This window comes from Fistularia commersonii, chromosome 20 (genome assembly GCF_037954325.1).
Source record: "Fistularia commersonii isolate RoL2024-O1a breed Wild chromosome 20, RoL_Fcom_v1.0, whole genome shotgun sequence".
Classification (NCBI taxonomy): Eukaryota; Metazoa; Chordata; class Actinopteri; order Syngnathiformes; family Fistulariidae; genus Fistularia; species Fistularia commersonii.
Window position 1 is genome coordinate 6,307,045 of NC_141303.1, and position 17,796 is coordinate 6,324,840.

Consider the following 17,796-nt stretch of genomic DNA (forward strand, 5'->3'; position numbering starts at 1 on the left):
TGCCCAGAGAGTAATATCCCCACATTGCGTGTTGTATAAAGCACCCCATAGGAAACAAACACTTCCGGTGTGGTAAGATTTATTGTTCCCTGCATTTAGAGGTTAGAGCATACTCTGAAGGATATCTTCCTTAAAAGGCTCATTGATTCATTTTAATTTTGTTTGATAATAATTCAGAAAACCACAAAACAAAAGGGTCATAGTTAGTCCTAGATAACTCAAGGGTATATTGTTTTGTGGTGATTGTTCCCATCACATAGGAAGAGTGGTGAATTCCCTCCTTGGCAGATTGTGCGATGAGAAGAGGAAAGACCTGGTTAACTGCGTTATATGGTGTGAAAGAAAGCAAAGAGCAAAGCATTGTTATACTTTGATTGATTAACTACAGATCAGCTTAAGATTTTATTTCCCGGTGAAACATCTTGGCATGTATTCACATCCACAACCAGATACGGCTCGACAATACCGCGTTAAGAAAATCCCCTGTCAGTCAAAGCAAGGGTAATCTATTATTAGGGATAGAAGGAGTGTATCAGAAAACAACATGACTTGAGGTTGTCAGTTTGAGGGTTGGAGATGATTTAAAATGTGACTTTCTACACCCTCTGGTGTCCAGATTCAGGAACTACCACAAGAAGACGACTGTGGGTACAAATGACTTCATATGGATTAGTGGTATCTCATTAGATACATCATTTTCATAGAATCTTTATATGAGGTATCATAGGTCCTTCAGATAAACAATTATGGGGGATGACACTTTTGTGATGGTGGTTATAAACCCCTTACTGACCTTAACCTCGGTTCCTTTGAAACTCGTGTCAATCTGCAGGTGAATGGAGAACAAATTTGGCACTGGTACCAATGGAAACTCTATAGTAACTACAGCCCGAACCCCAACCCTAACCATGACCCTAACCTTAAGTCCAGCCTAAACCTCAACGCTTACACCTATTTTAATTGTCTAACTGAAAGTCAGACAAGCTGGGTAGTGGTACTGTGGGAAAGCCGACACAAGACATTATAAGGGTAGGTCAAATTTCCATCGCTCTATCTCATACGGTTTTTCAGATAAATGATTATGAGGATGCAACATTGTGATGGTGGTTATAATCCCTTATCTTACCTTAATTCTAATGACCACAGTTTTTATTTATCTTTTTAAAAATCCTTCAAAACTAGTGTCAATCATCTATTTAATGGAATACAAACATTGCATCTCTACCAATGGAAAGATGATATTTACTCGAGGCCTTATCCCAACCCTACTTCTAACCCTAACCCTCGATCCAGCCTTCTCTCTAACCCCAATACCAAACCCAACTCTCCAACTTAAAGTCAGACAAGCTTGGAAGTGGTGCCATTGGGAAGCCCACGCAAGACACTGTGTGGGTAGGTCTAATTTCTATCCCTCTATGTCATATGGTTCTTCAAATAAAAGATTTTGAGGATTCCCACTTTGTGATAGTCATAACCCCCTTATATAACCTTAACTTGAATGAACAGAACTTTTCTTGTTTTGTTAATTCTTTGAAACTTTTGAAGAGAAAACACCTTTTGTGTCATCAGTTACATTCATGCATATGTTAAAATGCATAAAATGTTTCCATGGTCAGGGGCAAGAGGAAATAAAAGAGACGTTTTTACAAAAGGTCTTTGGGGAAGCAGGGAAATTGTGTTTGACCAATTCCACAGAAAATATGTGATATAACATGTGTGGAAACTCTGGCTGAATAAATTGTGAATAGTAGGGAGATTGCAATACTTATATATATATATATATATATATATATATATATATATATATATATATATATATATATATATGATAATATAATCCTTCATTCAATCAAACTAGTTAAAGATGAATTATTTAGTTTTATTATATGATTCTGTGTGCAGGGCAAAAGAGTAAGACAGTACAGGAAAGAGAGTACAATATAAATTTAGAAGTAAACTAATTGTGGTCCCCCTGGGAGGTTGTGGTGATCACATTTAGAGAGAGAGAGTGGAAAAAATAAAAAAGGAAAACCAGAAAGAGAGAGAGAGAGCAAAAGAAAGACTGATGTTCTGTGAGAAAGTAAAAGAGTGAGTGACAGGGAGGTTTTCAATGAGGAAATTGAAGACGTGTAGTGCGTGGAATAATTTTGAAGACGGAGGACGAATTCGTGTATGTACGCTTCTATTTCTTTATATAAACCAACCAATAGTTGTGTAGAATAATGGTGATAAGAGAAATAATGTGCCGAGAGTGTGTCAAGCGTAGAATTAAAGTTCTGCATTCATTTCAATAGAAATAGACAATATTTAGAGAAAGCTGAAAAACAATATAGTTTTGTATATTTATTGCCCTCTCGCTTAAGATATTATTGAAAAAAGAAAATTATCACTTGCAGAAAGAGGTGCGAACAAAAGCTAGCTTAAAAAGATACCACTCTTTCAACTACTAACCTCAAATTTTGTAATGTTCATTTCTGCTTTCTCTATGTCCCTAATTATAGTTCTTGTCAACCATTCAGCTTTTATAAACATACTTATAATGTGTGTATGATGTAAAGGATTTTTCCAAACTGTGGTTTGTGTCTCGGCATGAGTGTAAATAATTTTTTTGTTAATAATCAACTAAAGTATGCCCTTTTCTATAAGTTTGTTATCAGAAATGCATATAGTCACCAATGAAATTGTCACAAAACCTGATGCTTTCTGCATTCAGCGTTGATGCCATTCTTGATAAGCACGCAAAGCATACTATTATTCTTATTGCTGAAAAATCAGTGAAATTAATGGGAAAAAATACATGTCAATAATAACTGATCAATATTTATATAATAATATAATATGATATAATTATTTTGCCGTTTTTTTTTTTAAGATAGGTAAATAACATTTTGAACAGACTGGTTAAATCACCCTGAAAATTCAACAAGAAAATGTGACAATACAATGATAGTCAACTATCCCATGTAATAAATGTTTAAAATGTCTCTGTAATCTATTCAAATACTTAGTAAACCATTCATAAAACTGTGTTGAGTTACAATATGAAGTTTTGAAGCTTCCAACGACACAAAGCGTTCACCTTCAGCTGCAGCATCATGTGTGACATACTTTGAAATGCAAATGAGAATCCAAAAACATTTTCAACTTCTTTGTAGAACAGCCTGTTTCGGTTGGAGCACAATAGTCAGCAGAATATGAATTGAAACATGAAAATATCCAAAGGATTAGCTGTTTGATTACTTCAACTTCTTTTAAAAACAGGGAATGAAGTCACGAGCCAGGCTTCTCAGTGGGAGAAGATCTTGAAACATTCTTTGTAGAGCACATCTCTTTCATCAGGTAAAAATGGAAAAAAAAAGCGCGCATGTGCATCAATTAAATCTTTTAACAAGTTTGCAGAACACCAGACATTTAAGACATTTGTTTCCTTCACACGGTCAGGATGGGCGCCACTTGTTGTGGCCAGAAACATTCAATAGATGAAAACTTCTACAAAGTAAAACCCGATTCATCCAATCATGTAGTGAGTATACAGACATTATATTTTCCTCCAATATAATTCAAAGTTGGTTATGACTCAAAGCAGTTTAGGTCGCCACTGATGTTTCGCTAATAACTATTTTACATATATTTGTCTTTTCCAGGTACGAGCAGGAAACACCAATACTGATTATGGTACTTAAAAGCCTCCGAAAATTTAAGACCTTTTTTTTTTGTATAAGAAAAACACGCTCACATGCAGGTGACTACTGAAACACAAGTAGAAATAAGAAGATGCTGCATCTTGTGATTGTAATATATGTTTAATTTCGTCATTCTTTCTGTGGGACCTCGATTAGGCATTAAATAAATTTACATCACTCTCACTTTAGCTCCATGCTTATGCTGCGTTGTAGAAGGTACCATGCTGAGTTTTGTGACTGTCGCAATCAAACAGAAGAATTTTATTTGTTTAATTACTAGCCAGAGCTAAATCAGTCAAATAAGCTTACAGTTATCTCCTGCTTAGAGGAAGCTGTGTTTGTGGCACAATATGACTACGCTGCGAGCAGTGACAGTTATCTACCTTTCAAAAAGGGAGACAAGTTCAAAGTGTTGCAAAAGTGGGTATTACTTATTGTCAGTATTTTACTAAGAAATAAATCAAGTCAAATAAGTAATCTGATATTTCTTTTTGATTTGCAAGAAATGGAGAATGGTGGCTGGCTCGATCGCAGGCGACCGGGGGGGAGGGATTAATACCGTGCAGTTATGTCGCCCGTGCTGATACACTGGAGATGGAAAAGTAAGGGGCCACCTGAATGGAAGACTATTCAAAACATTCACCACATTTAACATACACATTTCAAACAATCCCACGGGGTGTGTTTCTTTTCCCTGCAGATGGTTCTTCAAAGACTTGAGTAGGAAAGAGACCGAACGTCTGCTTTTAGCTCCAGGAAACAAACCGGGGGCCTTTCTTATAAGAGAGAGCGAGACCTGTAAAGGTGATGCGTTCACAATATGATCGTACTGGTAAACTTGGTGATGCTGTATTTGAAAAAGACTAAACTGGTCAATCTTCGAACCTCTCTTTCTACTGCTTCCTTTTAATGCATATTGTTTTCCTTCAAATTAGGGTCTTTCTCGCTCTCAATCAGAGATTTTGGGCCCGAAGATGGTGATGTGGTAAAGCACTACAAGATCCGCTGTTTAGATAAAGGTGGCTACTACATCTCGCCCTCCACTATGTTTTCATCTTTACAGGAGCTGGTTAAATACTACACATGTAAGTAATTTGCAATGTGACGACAAACGGTCAAAGAAAAAAAGATATGAGATGAGATGAGATGAGATGAGATGAGATGAGATGAGATGAGATGAGATGAGGACAACTTTATTAATCCCGAAGGAAATTGTTATGCCAGAGTTTCAAGTAAAAAACATAACAGTTATAGATAATAGTAGATATATCTGCAGGATTAACGCAAATTCAGTAAACAGTAATTTTGTTTATACGTAGGAATTAAGAAGTTATGTTAATTTAAATCCGTAAGTAGATTCCATGAGATATTCACTAAAAGTCTCAAGAAAGAGAATATTTATGATCTGCATATTGGTATTCTAACGTTTTGAAACCAGTGACTTTTGAGCTGATCAACTAAATACTTATAAATAATCTTTCATGTCAACAGTGCAAATAATTCTAGTTTGATAAACTTTTTAGTGATTCAATTGTTAAATGTGCTTGCAAGTACTGAAAAAGGAGGCTTAAACTTGAGTCCACAACTCATTGAAGCTTGTTGGTGCTGATTAAGGGGAAGATAGGCCCCAGAGAAGAATTGCGGATTTCCTGCGAATGAGATGGCTCATATACCGATGAAGAAAGCACAAGATGGGAAAAAAAAGATATGTTTTGAAGAATGACACATGTACACCTGCACTGTTTGAATAACCATAGTAAATGTATCCTACAAATCCTGATTCATTCAGGCACTGCAGATGGTTTGTGTAAGCGACTGTATGCTCCATGCAAGCAAAAGGCCCCCCAGCAGCCGTGGGCGCAGGACGAGTGGGAGATTCCCAGAGAAACCCTGAAAATGGTGAAGAAACTCGGGGCTGGACAGTTTGGAGAAGTGTGGATGGGTGAGAGAAAGCTAGGGATTCCCATTTTTTAATTTATTTTGTTATTGTGTCATATTTTAATAGCCCCGATTAAATTAATACAATAGGTTACTATAAGAAAACGCAGAAGGTTGCTATTAAGACGTTGAAGGAGGGAACCATGGAGCCTGAGGCATTTCTTCAGGAAGCCAACCTAATGAAGCAGCTGCAGCATGAGCGCCTGGTGCGACTCCATGCGGTCGTCACCAAGGAACCCATACTTATCGTCACTGAGTTCATGATCAATGGTAAGAAAAATATGAAGAGGAATCTATCTTTTAACCTGAAGTAGATTTTGATATAAATTAGGCTCCCAACTTTAAATATGTTTTAGTGCTGTTAAATTTGGGTGCTGTTTCCATCAACGCTCAGCTTAGTTCCCTGTGTAATAACACTATAATTTCTATTAATTGAAGGTGTCTTCTATTTCAGTTTTTGCTTCTCATCACATTTGCAGGATGTCTTCTGGACTTTCTAAAGACGGAAGAAGGACAAAAGCTGACGTTGAACAAGCTGATAGATATGTCTGCACAGGTCTGTAAAAGAGCCTTGTCACACTGTAAATGTACAATTTTCTGAAATATGAAAAACAAACCAAAAAAAACTTATGTAAGCAAATTGACATTTTAGAGCTTTCCTGCTTGTTTACAATGTTTAAGTTTTGTTTTATTCTATGGCAGCTGCTTTAAAGCAATGTGAGGATTTTGGCATCGGTTGTAAGGTAAACACACGTGGAAACTGTCAGCAGGGACTGTGTGGTTCTTGTGGTGAGGTTCCTCTGTCTAAAAGTTGGCCCCCATTCAATTATTAACTTCCGGACGGGAAACCGTGCCTTTTTTTTTTTTTTTTTTGCTGCATTGACTTCCTCCAGAAACCTTTTGGTCTCCAAAGAAGCATTTTGACTTCCTGTGAGTTGGCACATCCTGTTAAACTCACTTTTTGGCCTTTATGATACACACGGGTCACACACATGTTGTGTTATTGCGTGTGTTTTGTGTGTGACAATAATGAACTTAGCGGCAGACAGCAAAAGACATACTGTATGTAGCATGTCTTTGCATTTTATGATTCTATTATGTTTAATCATGTATATTATTAAGGTGTAAAATTTTTATCACTTGTAAATGAATTAATCACAAAGTTCATATTTCACCACCTGCAATTCTCAATACTAGATTGCTGAAGGTATGGCATACATCGAGAGGAAGAATTCTATCCACCGAGATGTACGTGCAGCCAACATTCTTGTCAGCGAAACCTTCCACTGCAAGATAGCAGACTTTGGCCTGGCCAGGCTTGTGGAGTCAGAATATACAGCTCAAGAAGGTGTCCATCCTTGTTTGTTCCCTCTAAATTTTGTTATTGCAAATCTAAATCAGCTGTATTTTATTTCACATCGGATTAAATTCCATACTGAATATGGTAACAGTGTGAATATGTTTGGTAAGAGCTTGGCAGATATTGGATTTTTGGAATTAATATCAATATCTAAGAGAATGTAGATCATAATTCAAATTATATTTCAGCTCGCCATTAAAGCGGCTATAAATTTCCCAACACTGATGTTTGAACTCACATGTGACAAATTCTAAAACCAAAACAGCATTCATGTCCAGCTGCATCCCTGACGGGCAGGGATACACAACAAATGGATTGTAGATTTTACCTTAGAATTATAAAGCTTTTGGCAGCCAAAAGTGATCACAGGATGATCTTTGATAAGACATACAGGCTAAAAAAAATAACCTGGCCTCTAGTTCACAATGTGAATTTAAAATGCCAACATGCCAATAATCTGATCTAAAGTGTGATATTAAAGGAACAACAACCTCTGGATAAAAAGCCAATTATCCAGAAGTGATTGTTCATTAGAAATCCAGTCACTTTCTCAACATATAACACAATTTTCCACTCTTCCTTTCATTGCTTTCTGATAACCAGGGGCTAAATTTCCCATCAAATGGACAGCTCCAGAGGCCATCAATTATGGCACATTCACCATCAAGTCAGATGTCTGGTCTTTTGGGGTCCTCCTGACAGAAATAGTCACCTATGGAAGAATACCTTATCCAGGTATGGGAAGGGAAAATCAATCAACACAAAAATAAAGCCGTGGCAGTAAACTTAATGAAACATAAATAAGATGAGAAAATGTCCCATAAAATGTCGGGTATATTTTTCCTCCTCTTAAGGGATGACCAACCCGGAGGTGATCCGCTCCCTAGACACGATGTACAGAATGCCGTGTCCAGACGGCTGTCCACAAGAACTCTATGACATTATGATGATCTGCTGGAGGCAGAAGCCAGAGGACCGGCCGACGTTTGAATTTCTGCAAAACACTCTCAACGACTTCTTCATCGCCACAGAGGGACAATATGAGATGCAGCCGTGATTAAGGAAAATATCATGCCAGAAGGAGAACGAAGTCTTGAATGCCTGAGGACTGACGTCTCTGCCCGGAGTTATATATTCTAAAACTACAGGAACTGAAATATTTGTATTTTTATGTTATGTATAAATGTGAAATATATTTATGCGCTCTCCTGGAACTCGTAGTTGTATACATTCAAAGACATTGTGCGTCATTATAAAATGAAAGAGGAACATTTGCAATTTTTATCTTGGTGACTTTTTGTTTCTCCTTAATGGCTGCTTTTTGTGAAAAAAAGAGCATTGAAGACAGGAGACATGGTGAAACAAGGGTTTACTTGGGTTGAGAAGCTGACAAAGGTAAAGTAACACACAAAAATGTATATTGTACAAATGCACATGCACAACACTTTGCACTTTTTTTCCTCATTCATTCATTCATTCATTCATTCATTCATTCATTCTGCAGATATACAGGAAAAAAAGAAGAATTCCTAGTGTTTGAAACATTTTAATAACTTTTGTGTATTTTACATGAAAAAAAGATAGCTACATTTATATTATGCACAACTTTGGCTTTATTAATTTGTGTCTGATACAACATAATTATACAATTTTTACTGGTATTCTGATAGTATCTGTCAATAGCTCTAATCAAAACTGTTATATTTTTATTAAAAATGGAAGTGTATTTTTTCCATTTCAATCAAAAGAGGGACCGTTCTATTTTGAAATATAATTTTTGTAATTTAAAACAGCTCTTTCCCAGAAAGGACATCACAATGAACAAATGAAAATAATAGATAAATGTAGTTTTCAAATAGTATGGGGATAAAGTGTTAGGATTTTGATCTATTTTTTTTATTACTAAAAGCTAACACGGTAAGTTGAAAGTTAACGTAGGAACCAAATGTGACGGTCCCAAAATGAAAAGGAAGCCTGTTACAGCCTCTGACCCGTCTAAATTACAGCAGTTTGAGTCCTGGACTAAATTGTCCCAGGAGGCCCAGACAGTAAATACAAGATAACACCGTGGAATGGCTGCGGTAGCTAGGGTTAAACCCTGCCATTTCCTGAATGGACAGGAAACAGGAACTGTGAATCAGCATTCCGTAAATGCCACACAGCAAGAACGCCCTCACATGCCGATCGGGTCGAGGTGCGGACAGTTTTTCCTGCGCCAGAATGTTACCTGATTATTAGGACACATCTAGTGAGGGATCTTGTTTTGAATGGCCATAACTTAAAGGGGAAACTTCTATTATAAGCCCTCCAGAGGGTGTATGTGTGTGTGCACACATTTTCATGATCATTTAATATCTTTCAATGTTATGTCCTTTTACATGTGATGTTATTTACACTTTAAGAAGCTGCTTTCCACTTTTTTATATGAAGCCCCAGAGGATTTGTTTGACCAAAACAAAAATTATTTAAGAAAGAATGACCTGGGGGCTTAATTTTCGATCACATGCAGAAGTTGGAAAGTCCTGGTTATCATGGCAACAGAGGACGGGGGGCGTATTATCTGAGAGTCGAGAATATTTAATGTCCTGTATGACTAACTTACACATACAGTACATGAGATAAAGGTAATTGTATCAGTGTTGACACAGACTGTTAAATAGAAGTTTAGGTGTTTTAGAAATATATGATCACAAGTAAATTCTCAAAAATGTATCAGACTTTCAACATCGGATACATTAATTTGACAGTCCTTGGAGAGCCTAAAGAAAACCAGTTACACTTTCCTAATCCAGCAGGGGTCAGTGCCACACAGGTTCAATCCTCCCATCTCAAATGGCACGGTGTTGATAAAATTCAGGACCCCAAAAAATGACTGAAAAATCTGAAGAAAAATTTGCAGCTGTGTATTATTTTGTATGAAAAACAATCAGCTGGGGAACCTTAAATTATTCTATATTTCCCAGAGAGCAATATGTGTATTTATTCATTGCACCCATTAACTGTAACTTACCCACAAACTCATTTTAACCAACCCACACACTTACTGTAACTGAACCACAAATACACTGTAATTCTGTAATTAAATCATACTCATGTCCTGTGGGGATTTCATCACTGTCAGTGCTGACACCAGTACTGGTTCCAAAATTACACACACACACACACACACACACACACACATGCGAACGCAAACACATCTCATCTATATTTCTAGTTTGATTGATAAACAGATAGGTACCGGTAGATGCATAGATATAGATATAGATACATAGCCAATATAATTTTCTTGAAATTGTAAGGATTGTTTTGCAATGTTTAAGGAAAGAGATGTTCCGCACCGTATCACAGAGAAATGTGTCACAATAAATCAGTTGTTGTTTTGGTAGTAAATAAGCTCCTGGCTGGAGCTGAAAGTGGCCTATTTTTTTTTCTACTAGACATTTTCTACATTTTACTTGATTGTTAGATGAGGAAGATAATGATGAATAACAGTTATGATATTAAGCCATTCATTATCCTCGAGCAATATCTTTTACTTTATTTGCGTATTTGATGGGCAGCATCACAAACTATTCCAGATGAAGAAGAATAAATCTATTGGGGAATATCAACTTTATGAAATGTGTTTATTTTGAAACATATGAGAATCAAAGATAAAATTGCTCTATAGGATAGAGTTAATATTTGCTTGCAAAACATACCTCCCAGACAATGTTACCATCAGCCACTGAACTGTTAAAATGAGAGGGCAGGTAGGATAAAGACTTAATTACCCACTCTTCTGTTTATCACTGCTGTTTTTGACAGAAAACCGGGCTGATACGCAGATTGATGACTGATCTCTGCAGAATGCAATGGATCATTAGCATCTTCTCAGGATAACCCGTCATGGTCCCCTGACACAAAAATGAATGCATTATCACAAATGAAGGGACATGTGGTTTCATCGTGCAATGATGTTTCTCTCTCTTTTGTGTTCTTTCCAGCATTGCGCTGCTCAAAAAATATCTCACATCTCCTAGGATGTGATGTCATTAAATTGATGGTCTATATTATTCCTGAGTGTTTGGTCGAGTATACATGAAAAAATTGACATAGGAAAGATGTCAAAAATAAGCATTTGTAATGACAACCCTGCATATGCATGGTGCCAAACAAGATAAGTTAAGATAATTGTAATAAGCTTAAAGATATGATTAAAAATGAGTCACACTTAGAATTAATTTGGTATTTCGTGTGATGTTTTGTACAGCTCTATTTGAAAGAAAGAAATTATGATTATAATTGCTGCTGCCAATAACACAAACAAATAAATATGACACATTTGTGTCCCCTTAACAGGTGACATTAAACACAACAAAGAATAAAACAAATCACCCATTAATGAAAAACAAAATTAATGCGAACATTATGCCATAAAACTGGAAAGAAAATAATGAAAAAGCTAATAATACTGTCTCTGAAAATTAGCAAGATATGGCCTGTGCTTTTAGAATTTTTTGAATCTGCATTTTTAAAATCAAAAAGGGACCTCCCTGTTGATATACATTATTTCACATTTTGCAGAGCACGACCGAGATCCATGTAATGCTTCAAAGAACGTTGATGGAAATGCCCCATGACATTTTTATTTTTATGAGTTTTGACATGTAATGACCCGCTGCTTTATTGACATTTCTTTGTTGGAGTATGCTGTTATGAATGAGCGCAGCGGCAGCCTCACACATAGAGTGGACTGATCTCGTGGTCCAGGCAAAGACTCCTACTCATTAATCAAACTAATACATGATGAAACAATATGTTTAATCAATTGGAGCTTGATTAACAGAAATGCCAGTCAAGTGCTAAGTCCACATTAGAAGAGTCTAACCAGCCAGTAGGAATCTGCTCAATGAGGTAAAGATTCAGATGAGACACCTGTCAAAAAATGGCTCATTACTCTAAGACTGTAATTGATATTACCTAGTTTTTCTTTCTGAAAAACAGAGGGATTTATGTGGGTGTTTTTCAAAATGGAGAAAGTAAAGACTGAAATTCCTCCTGTTAGTTTCTCTCGTAGAACTGCTGGTCTTAGCACTGGAGTTGGCTAAGAGCCTGGAATATTACATTGTAAGAAAGGAGAGAGAAGTGAAATGAAGTGAGATTTTCCAAATGTTTAAAACCCTTTCCAACTCTGTGGCAGTGATATGACATTACGAGCCATGTAATATTAAAGCAGTGGGTTTCTATATTTTTTTTTATATAAATGTTCCTTGAAGAAGCTGAAGAGAACTGTCTAGTAAACCATAATTCTCAGTGCTTCCATCCATTAAATGTATTAGGACACAGCGCTAAAAAAACCCAAGTAAAATTCTATGAAATTATGTCGATATGAATAAATCAAGTGGATAGAGACATAACTCAAAGCTATTTTTGCTTTAACTCCTCAAACATTTATATGTCATTTAGTGTGACATTTAGATTTCCCTGAGTACTAAAATCCATTATTGCTGCTCAAATATTGACCAGCGATGCCCTGTGGGAGCACTACTAAACACATTTTAACAATTAACGTCTACATTATAATCAAAATATTCCAAAGTTAAACACAGAATCACAAACAGAAGAAAATCTACTATGATACTAATGTATTAAACGCTACAATAGCTGACATTCCTTCAGGATAAATAAAGTATATCTATAAATAAGGCCTAATCTTCTTGAGTGGGTGGGGTTAGTTTCATTGACAGTAAAAACTTGTAGGAAATAGAGATGTTACAACTGACATTAGTGTCCTTGACAAGGACTTTGCAGGATGTTGTAATATTCTGCTGTTACGGAGAAAAAATACATTTTGACATTTTTCATTTAGTAACATTTAAAAAAGAAGAAAAGAAAGAGGGTTTACAAAAAAAAGGCCAAACTCATTTTTAGCTATAGAAATTAAATATAGTGCAGTTTACTTTATTATTGAGTCTTGGGGCTCAATAATAGTTCTAACAGGGTTTTCCTTGAAGGTATTACAAAAGAAAACTGCATGCATTCCCTGTGGGAATGGGTGAGTGGGAAAGATTTAGGTAACCATCTACTAGATTGATATTTTCTTTTGATCTATGAGTCCTTGTCACTTCATTTACTGTAAGAAGCCTTAAAGCCATGAGGTAGCAGGAACTGCGCCACCCCCACCCCACCAAATGTATCTGGTAATTGACCGCCATGTTGGGCTCAATGATGAGTCAAGGGCACCAGTAACTATGGCGAAATTTAATTACATGTGTGCTGGTGCAGTAGAAAGTACTGAGGGAAAACGCGGACTCGTACTGTAACCATTCAGTGGGCTCTTGGCATTTGTATCTCCGCTGTAAGATGTTTAAGCATGAAATGATCGCATTAGTGGAAAGCGATTGGTCTCTTATAAAGAACCAACTGAATCAATGGATTCTGGAGGGAAAAACATCTGTCTCTTGACTTAATGAACTCTATATAATCACATAAACCTTTCATCGGGGCTGTAAAACATTTAGCTCTACTCCCACTACTGATCACACAGTTACAGAATTATATAACAGATAGTACATTTTGTCACAAGTCTACCAAAGAACATGGATCATCATCTCAGATCAGTATGCATCACCAAGGTCCTCATTTAAAGAGCCTCGCTGTCGCTTCTCTTTCCGTGTGGCCTGTGCACCTCGTGTTAATAGTAGAGGTGGGTAAATAGTCATATTCCATATTGCTGTTTCCGACATTTGTTATATTCAGCCTGTGAATCACCTTTGACCTCCAAGAGAGGATCATGATCATGACGTGTTCTCTGCCAAGAGAGAGAGCAAGTGGTTTTTGACAACCGCCTTCTTGGTCCAATGACTTGATTTCATGTTTTGTTTGGGGAAGTTTGGAAGAACCAGTAACTAGACCGTATTAAAGGGGTGATCTTGGAACGATAAAAACAAAAATTTTGGTCTGGTTTATTATTCATACCAACATGATATGATCTGACACTATTACAGGAGGTTTTGCATACTTCAGGATTAATCTTGTCTCATAAGTTTTTCTCTTAATGGTTCATTTCTACAAGTCTGGAGACATACTTCAAGTTTTTGTTGCCAAAAGTGTGTGAAAAAATTGTCAGTGCTCTATTAAAGAACCAAAAATTTTTCTAGTGAAGGCAGTTCACGATGTCAAATGCCTTGACATCTGGCAAGATTTTCTTCAGGAAAAGAAACTCATATAAAACAGTTCTTTTTTTATCACTGGTTTTGTTCATAAATGACAAAAAAAAACCTTCATGCTTCCATTTGGAAATAATAGAAACAAAAAAAATCTTAGCAGCATAACTTTGGCTGTGCCGTCATCACTGGCTCTCACTGTCGACACAGTTATTAAACGTTATGTTCAAGCCAGCAAACAGTGTTTTCTCCAATTGTCTGGTATCTCCAGACAAAGTCTAAATAAGTTCCTGAGCTGCACAAAGTGGTATTTCATGCAATTCATGCTTATTTACCGCTTGAATATGAAGGCAACTTTTTTACCGACATTATTAAAGTCAACATACTGTTTTTTAAACAGCAGTGTACTTTCCATTTGACATTGACTCTCTGCCACTCACTGAACAGAATTAAATTTAAGCGACTTTCCCTTTCATTTCAACTTTAAGTGACACAAAGAGACAACGCGCCGAAGTTACAAATCATTATTCATCTATTTAAAGCAAACCAGATAGCATATAGGAGTTAAAAGCACCTTAAAGAAAACAGAAGACAAATGATACAATACTTTTTTTTACTTGTTTCCACAGATATTTGTCTGGTGTCAATAATTTGGCATAATATATGACGACATTATTATTTTCCTTAAAAAGGATCCAAATGCTCCTGTTGGCCATGGGCAAGAGTTCATTCTTTTTCAGTCTCATATCAACATGAGCATCTGAACTGAAGAAAATTGATATTTTATGCACTGGCTTGCGAGTCACATTCAAACAGCTATGAAATCCGGCTTAACTTTATTTTTTCAACCTGCTCAAGGAAAATAATTTATTGAAAATACAAAAGTTTCTGGTTAAGTTGCACACACACAGCACAACTCAAAATTCCAAAGAAAAGTGAAGCCCAATTCTATAAAATATGTGTCTTGTATCCATCCATCTTCTGGCACGTATTCTGCACTAATAATAATAATAATAATAATAATAATGATAATAATAATGATGATAATTCAATGAATTCCAAAATATTTGCGCAAAGATATATTTTTCAATTAATCCTTTCAATCTGGACTGATGTGTTACATAGCCATTCATAAGTCTGATTTTTTTTTTTCGTTTTGGAAGTTGTCCTCCTGGATAAATATTCCAATCTTTACTTTAAGCCAAAAATGTTTCCGCGGACCAGTTAGAGGCGCAGGGGTTCAAATAATAAAAACTTTTTGTCAGCAATAGTCCTACACAACAGATCTGAATACAACAATTACACTTTATATTACGCCATTACAATATTAAGTATGGAAGTGAGGCAAGGCAGAAACAGTCGTTTTTTAAAAGAAGATCCAGAAGTTCTGGTGAAAAAAAATACAATTTCAAATGATCCATTGACTGGTACCGGTCCAGGTAACGGGGTTTTGGAAACCACTGCTTTAAGCATAAGAGTCATCAGGAGGATGGACTACATCCTATATCTGTGCTCTTTTGCAACTCCACTGCTTGACTGTTCGCTTTCTTATTACTGATGACACACTGAGCAATTAACATTTTTAGTGTCTTCTCCCTCCAGGTGAAACAGTTTTAGTATTTTTAACCAACCATGCCCTTCAGGAATACTGTTGGAGATAATGATAACTGACACATTCAGCATAAAATTAAAAGGGATTAGAGATAGAAATGCTTAAAAATGCACATCAAAACTCCAAAGAGCTTTTGAAGTGAACATCTGCCTTAAAAATGCTTCCCAGCAGAATCTTTTTTCTTCACTTGATTCATTACTTTCAATTTATTCTGTATAAAAATATGTACTGAAAAGCTAAGTATTTCACCAGCCTCTTCCTCTTCAGCCAGTAATATCAATGTCCCAGTTTATAAATGGGCAAATGTGGTATATAATCTCCAAATCAATTCAAATTGACAAATTGAGCACAACAAATGGAGACCAGGGACATTTGAGTTAATTTGAAAGGGATTAAAGAAAAAAACATCTGCTCACCCGACAAATATGCTGTTTGATTGTACTTTCTGATCATGTGTATCTCATCCCTGTTTTGCAGAATTAATGGTGAATTAATGGTGAATTAATGGAACAAATGGTGTGTCTGCTACTCCATCATCTAATCATATATACAGTATACTCACTCACGAAATTTACCAGATATTATATATTTCATTGACAGGTGACTGTACTATTTCATCACACTGCATTTGAGAATTTTTTGGGAGGCATATTATTAACATAATAATTTTTATCAATTTCTCATACAGTCAGAGAAACCCATTATTGAACAGTTGTATTTTCATTTGTTATTTTCCTCCAATACAAAATGCAGGACTGTCACAGAAAATTAGAATATTGTGATAATGTTCTTTATCTTCTGTAATGCAATTGAAAAACAAAAATTACTTTTTCATATTCTAATACTTCGAGATAGGATTTTTGAGTTTTCTTAAGATGTAAGCCATAATCAGCAATATTAAAATAATAAAAGGCTTGCAATATTTCAGTTGATTTGTAATGGATCCAGAATGTATGACATTTTTGTTTTCGTAATTGTATAACAGAAGATAAAGAACTTAATCACAATATTCTAACTTTCTCAGACAGTTCTGTACATATGTGGAAATGGAAAGGAGTTGCACCTTAAGTGAAGGACTACTTTCCATATTGCAACACACTGACACACATCATGGGCTGCTGGTGCAATCAAACAATGTTGTTAAAATTAGTTAGCAGAATTGTGCAACAAGAAAAATCAGAAGACATGAAGTAATGCAGATATGTGTGAATTATCTTTATTAAAGGCTAATAATGAACTAACAGTAACAATAATTAAATACCTGGTTTACTTGGAGTTTCTCTAAGATGGGAATTGAAGGAGAAGAAGCAAAATTTGCCAGAAACTATTTCCTTATCCTATCATCCCTTGAGTTATTCAAAAACAATAAAAATGTTTTTTAATTGTTTAGGGCCACTGCTTCAGACAGCCATGGCTGCAGACAATTTTGTTTGGGGGGCACACAACTATCTCTTTAAATTGAAGGATAAACTGATTCAATTTTACTGGTTTTCTCATGAATTCAACATGTCATTAACTTGAATAGTTACATAATCATATTTAGCACAGGCATCCACATGGAGATGATTAGAATGTGAAGGTCAAAGGTCAAGGACACTGTAAACATTTATTTTTTGAGTCAAAATTCATTCCAAAAGGCATGTCACAGGATTTTCAATTGGGTAAAATGAAAAAATAATATTAAAAAATCACAGGCAAGCTTCACTGTGACATCCTTTCACTGCGTAAAAATTATTCTATTGCCATTATCTGATTTCTTACAATCTTTCACTGTCAGATTTTGGACAAAAATGGTTGTGAACATCTAGTGGCTGAATAAAATTTCGGTTTATATTCAAACTGATTGAATTCCTTTCCACTTCAGCTCCATCTCTTTGTCAAGTCTAACCTTAAAAATGATTCGTCATGTTGCATCTACATGAGCAATTTGCTTCTGGGGAGATTCATGGCCTCTTCCTGTTGAAAGGACATATTAAGAAAATAAGGAAATGAGTAATGGTGCCAAATTATTTTATTTATATATAAATCTGGCACATACTACAGCAAAAGACCGCA

The 17,796-nt window shown here is 35.8% G+C and overlaps 1 protein-coding gene across 1 annotated transcript; it reads left to right on the plus strand.

The window, feature by feature from the left end:
• The first annotated feature begins 2,054 nt into the window (after nucleotides 1-2,054).
• blk (BLK proto-oncogene, Src family tyrosine kinase) lies at nucleotides 2,055-8,259 on the plus strand. The gene is made up of 14 exons (XM_086166951.1): nucleotides 2,055-2,170; nucleotides 3,262-3,339; nucleotides 3,442-3,523; nucleotides 3,645-3,675; nucleotides 4,010-4,103; nucleotides 4,187-4,285; nucleotides 4,384-4,487; nucleotides 4,619-4,768; nucleotides 5,473-5,625; nucleotides 5,712-5,891; nucleotides 6,101-6,177; nucleotides 6,819-6,969; nucleotides 7,585-7,716; nucleotides 7,836-8,259. The coding sequence occupies exons 3-14, from the start codon at nucleotides 3,443-3,445 to the stop codon at nucleotides 8,036-8,038; spliced, it is 1,455 nt and encodes a 484-aa protein (XP_086023077.1). The 5' UTR covers nucleotides 2,055-2,170; nucleotides 3,262-3,339; nucleotide 3,442; the 3' UTR covers nucleotides 8,039-8,259.
• The last annotated feature ends 9,537 nt before the right edge of the window (nucleotides 8,260-17,796 follow it).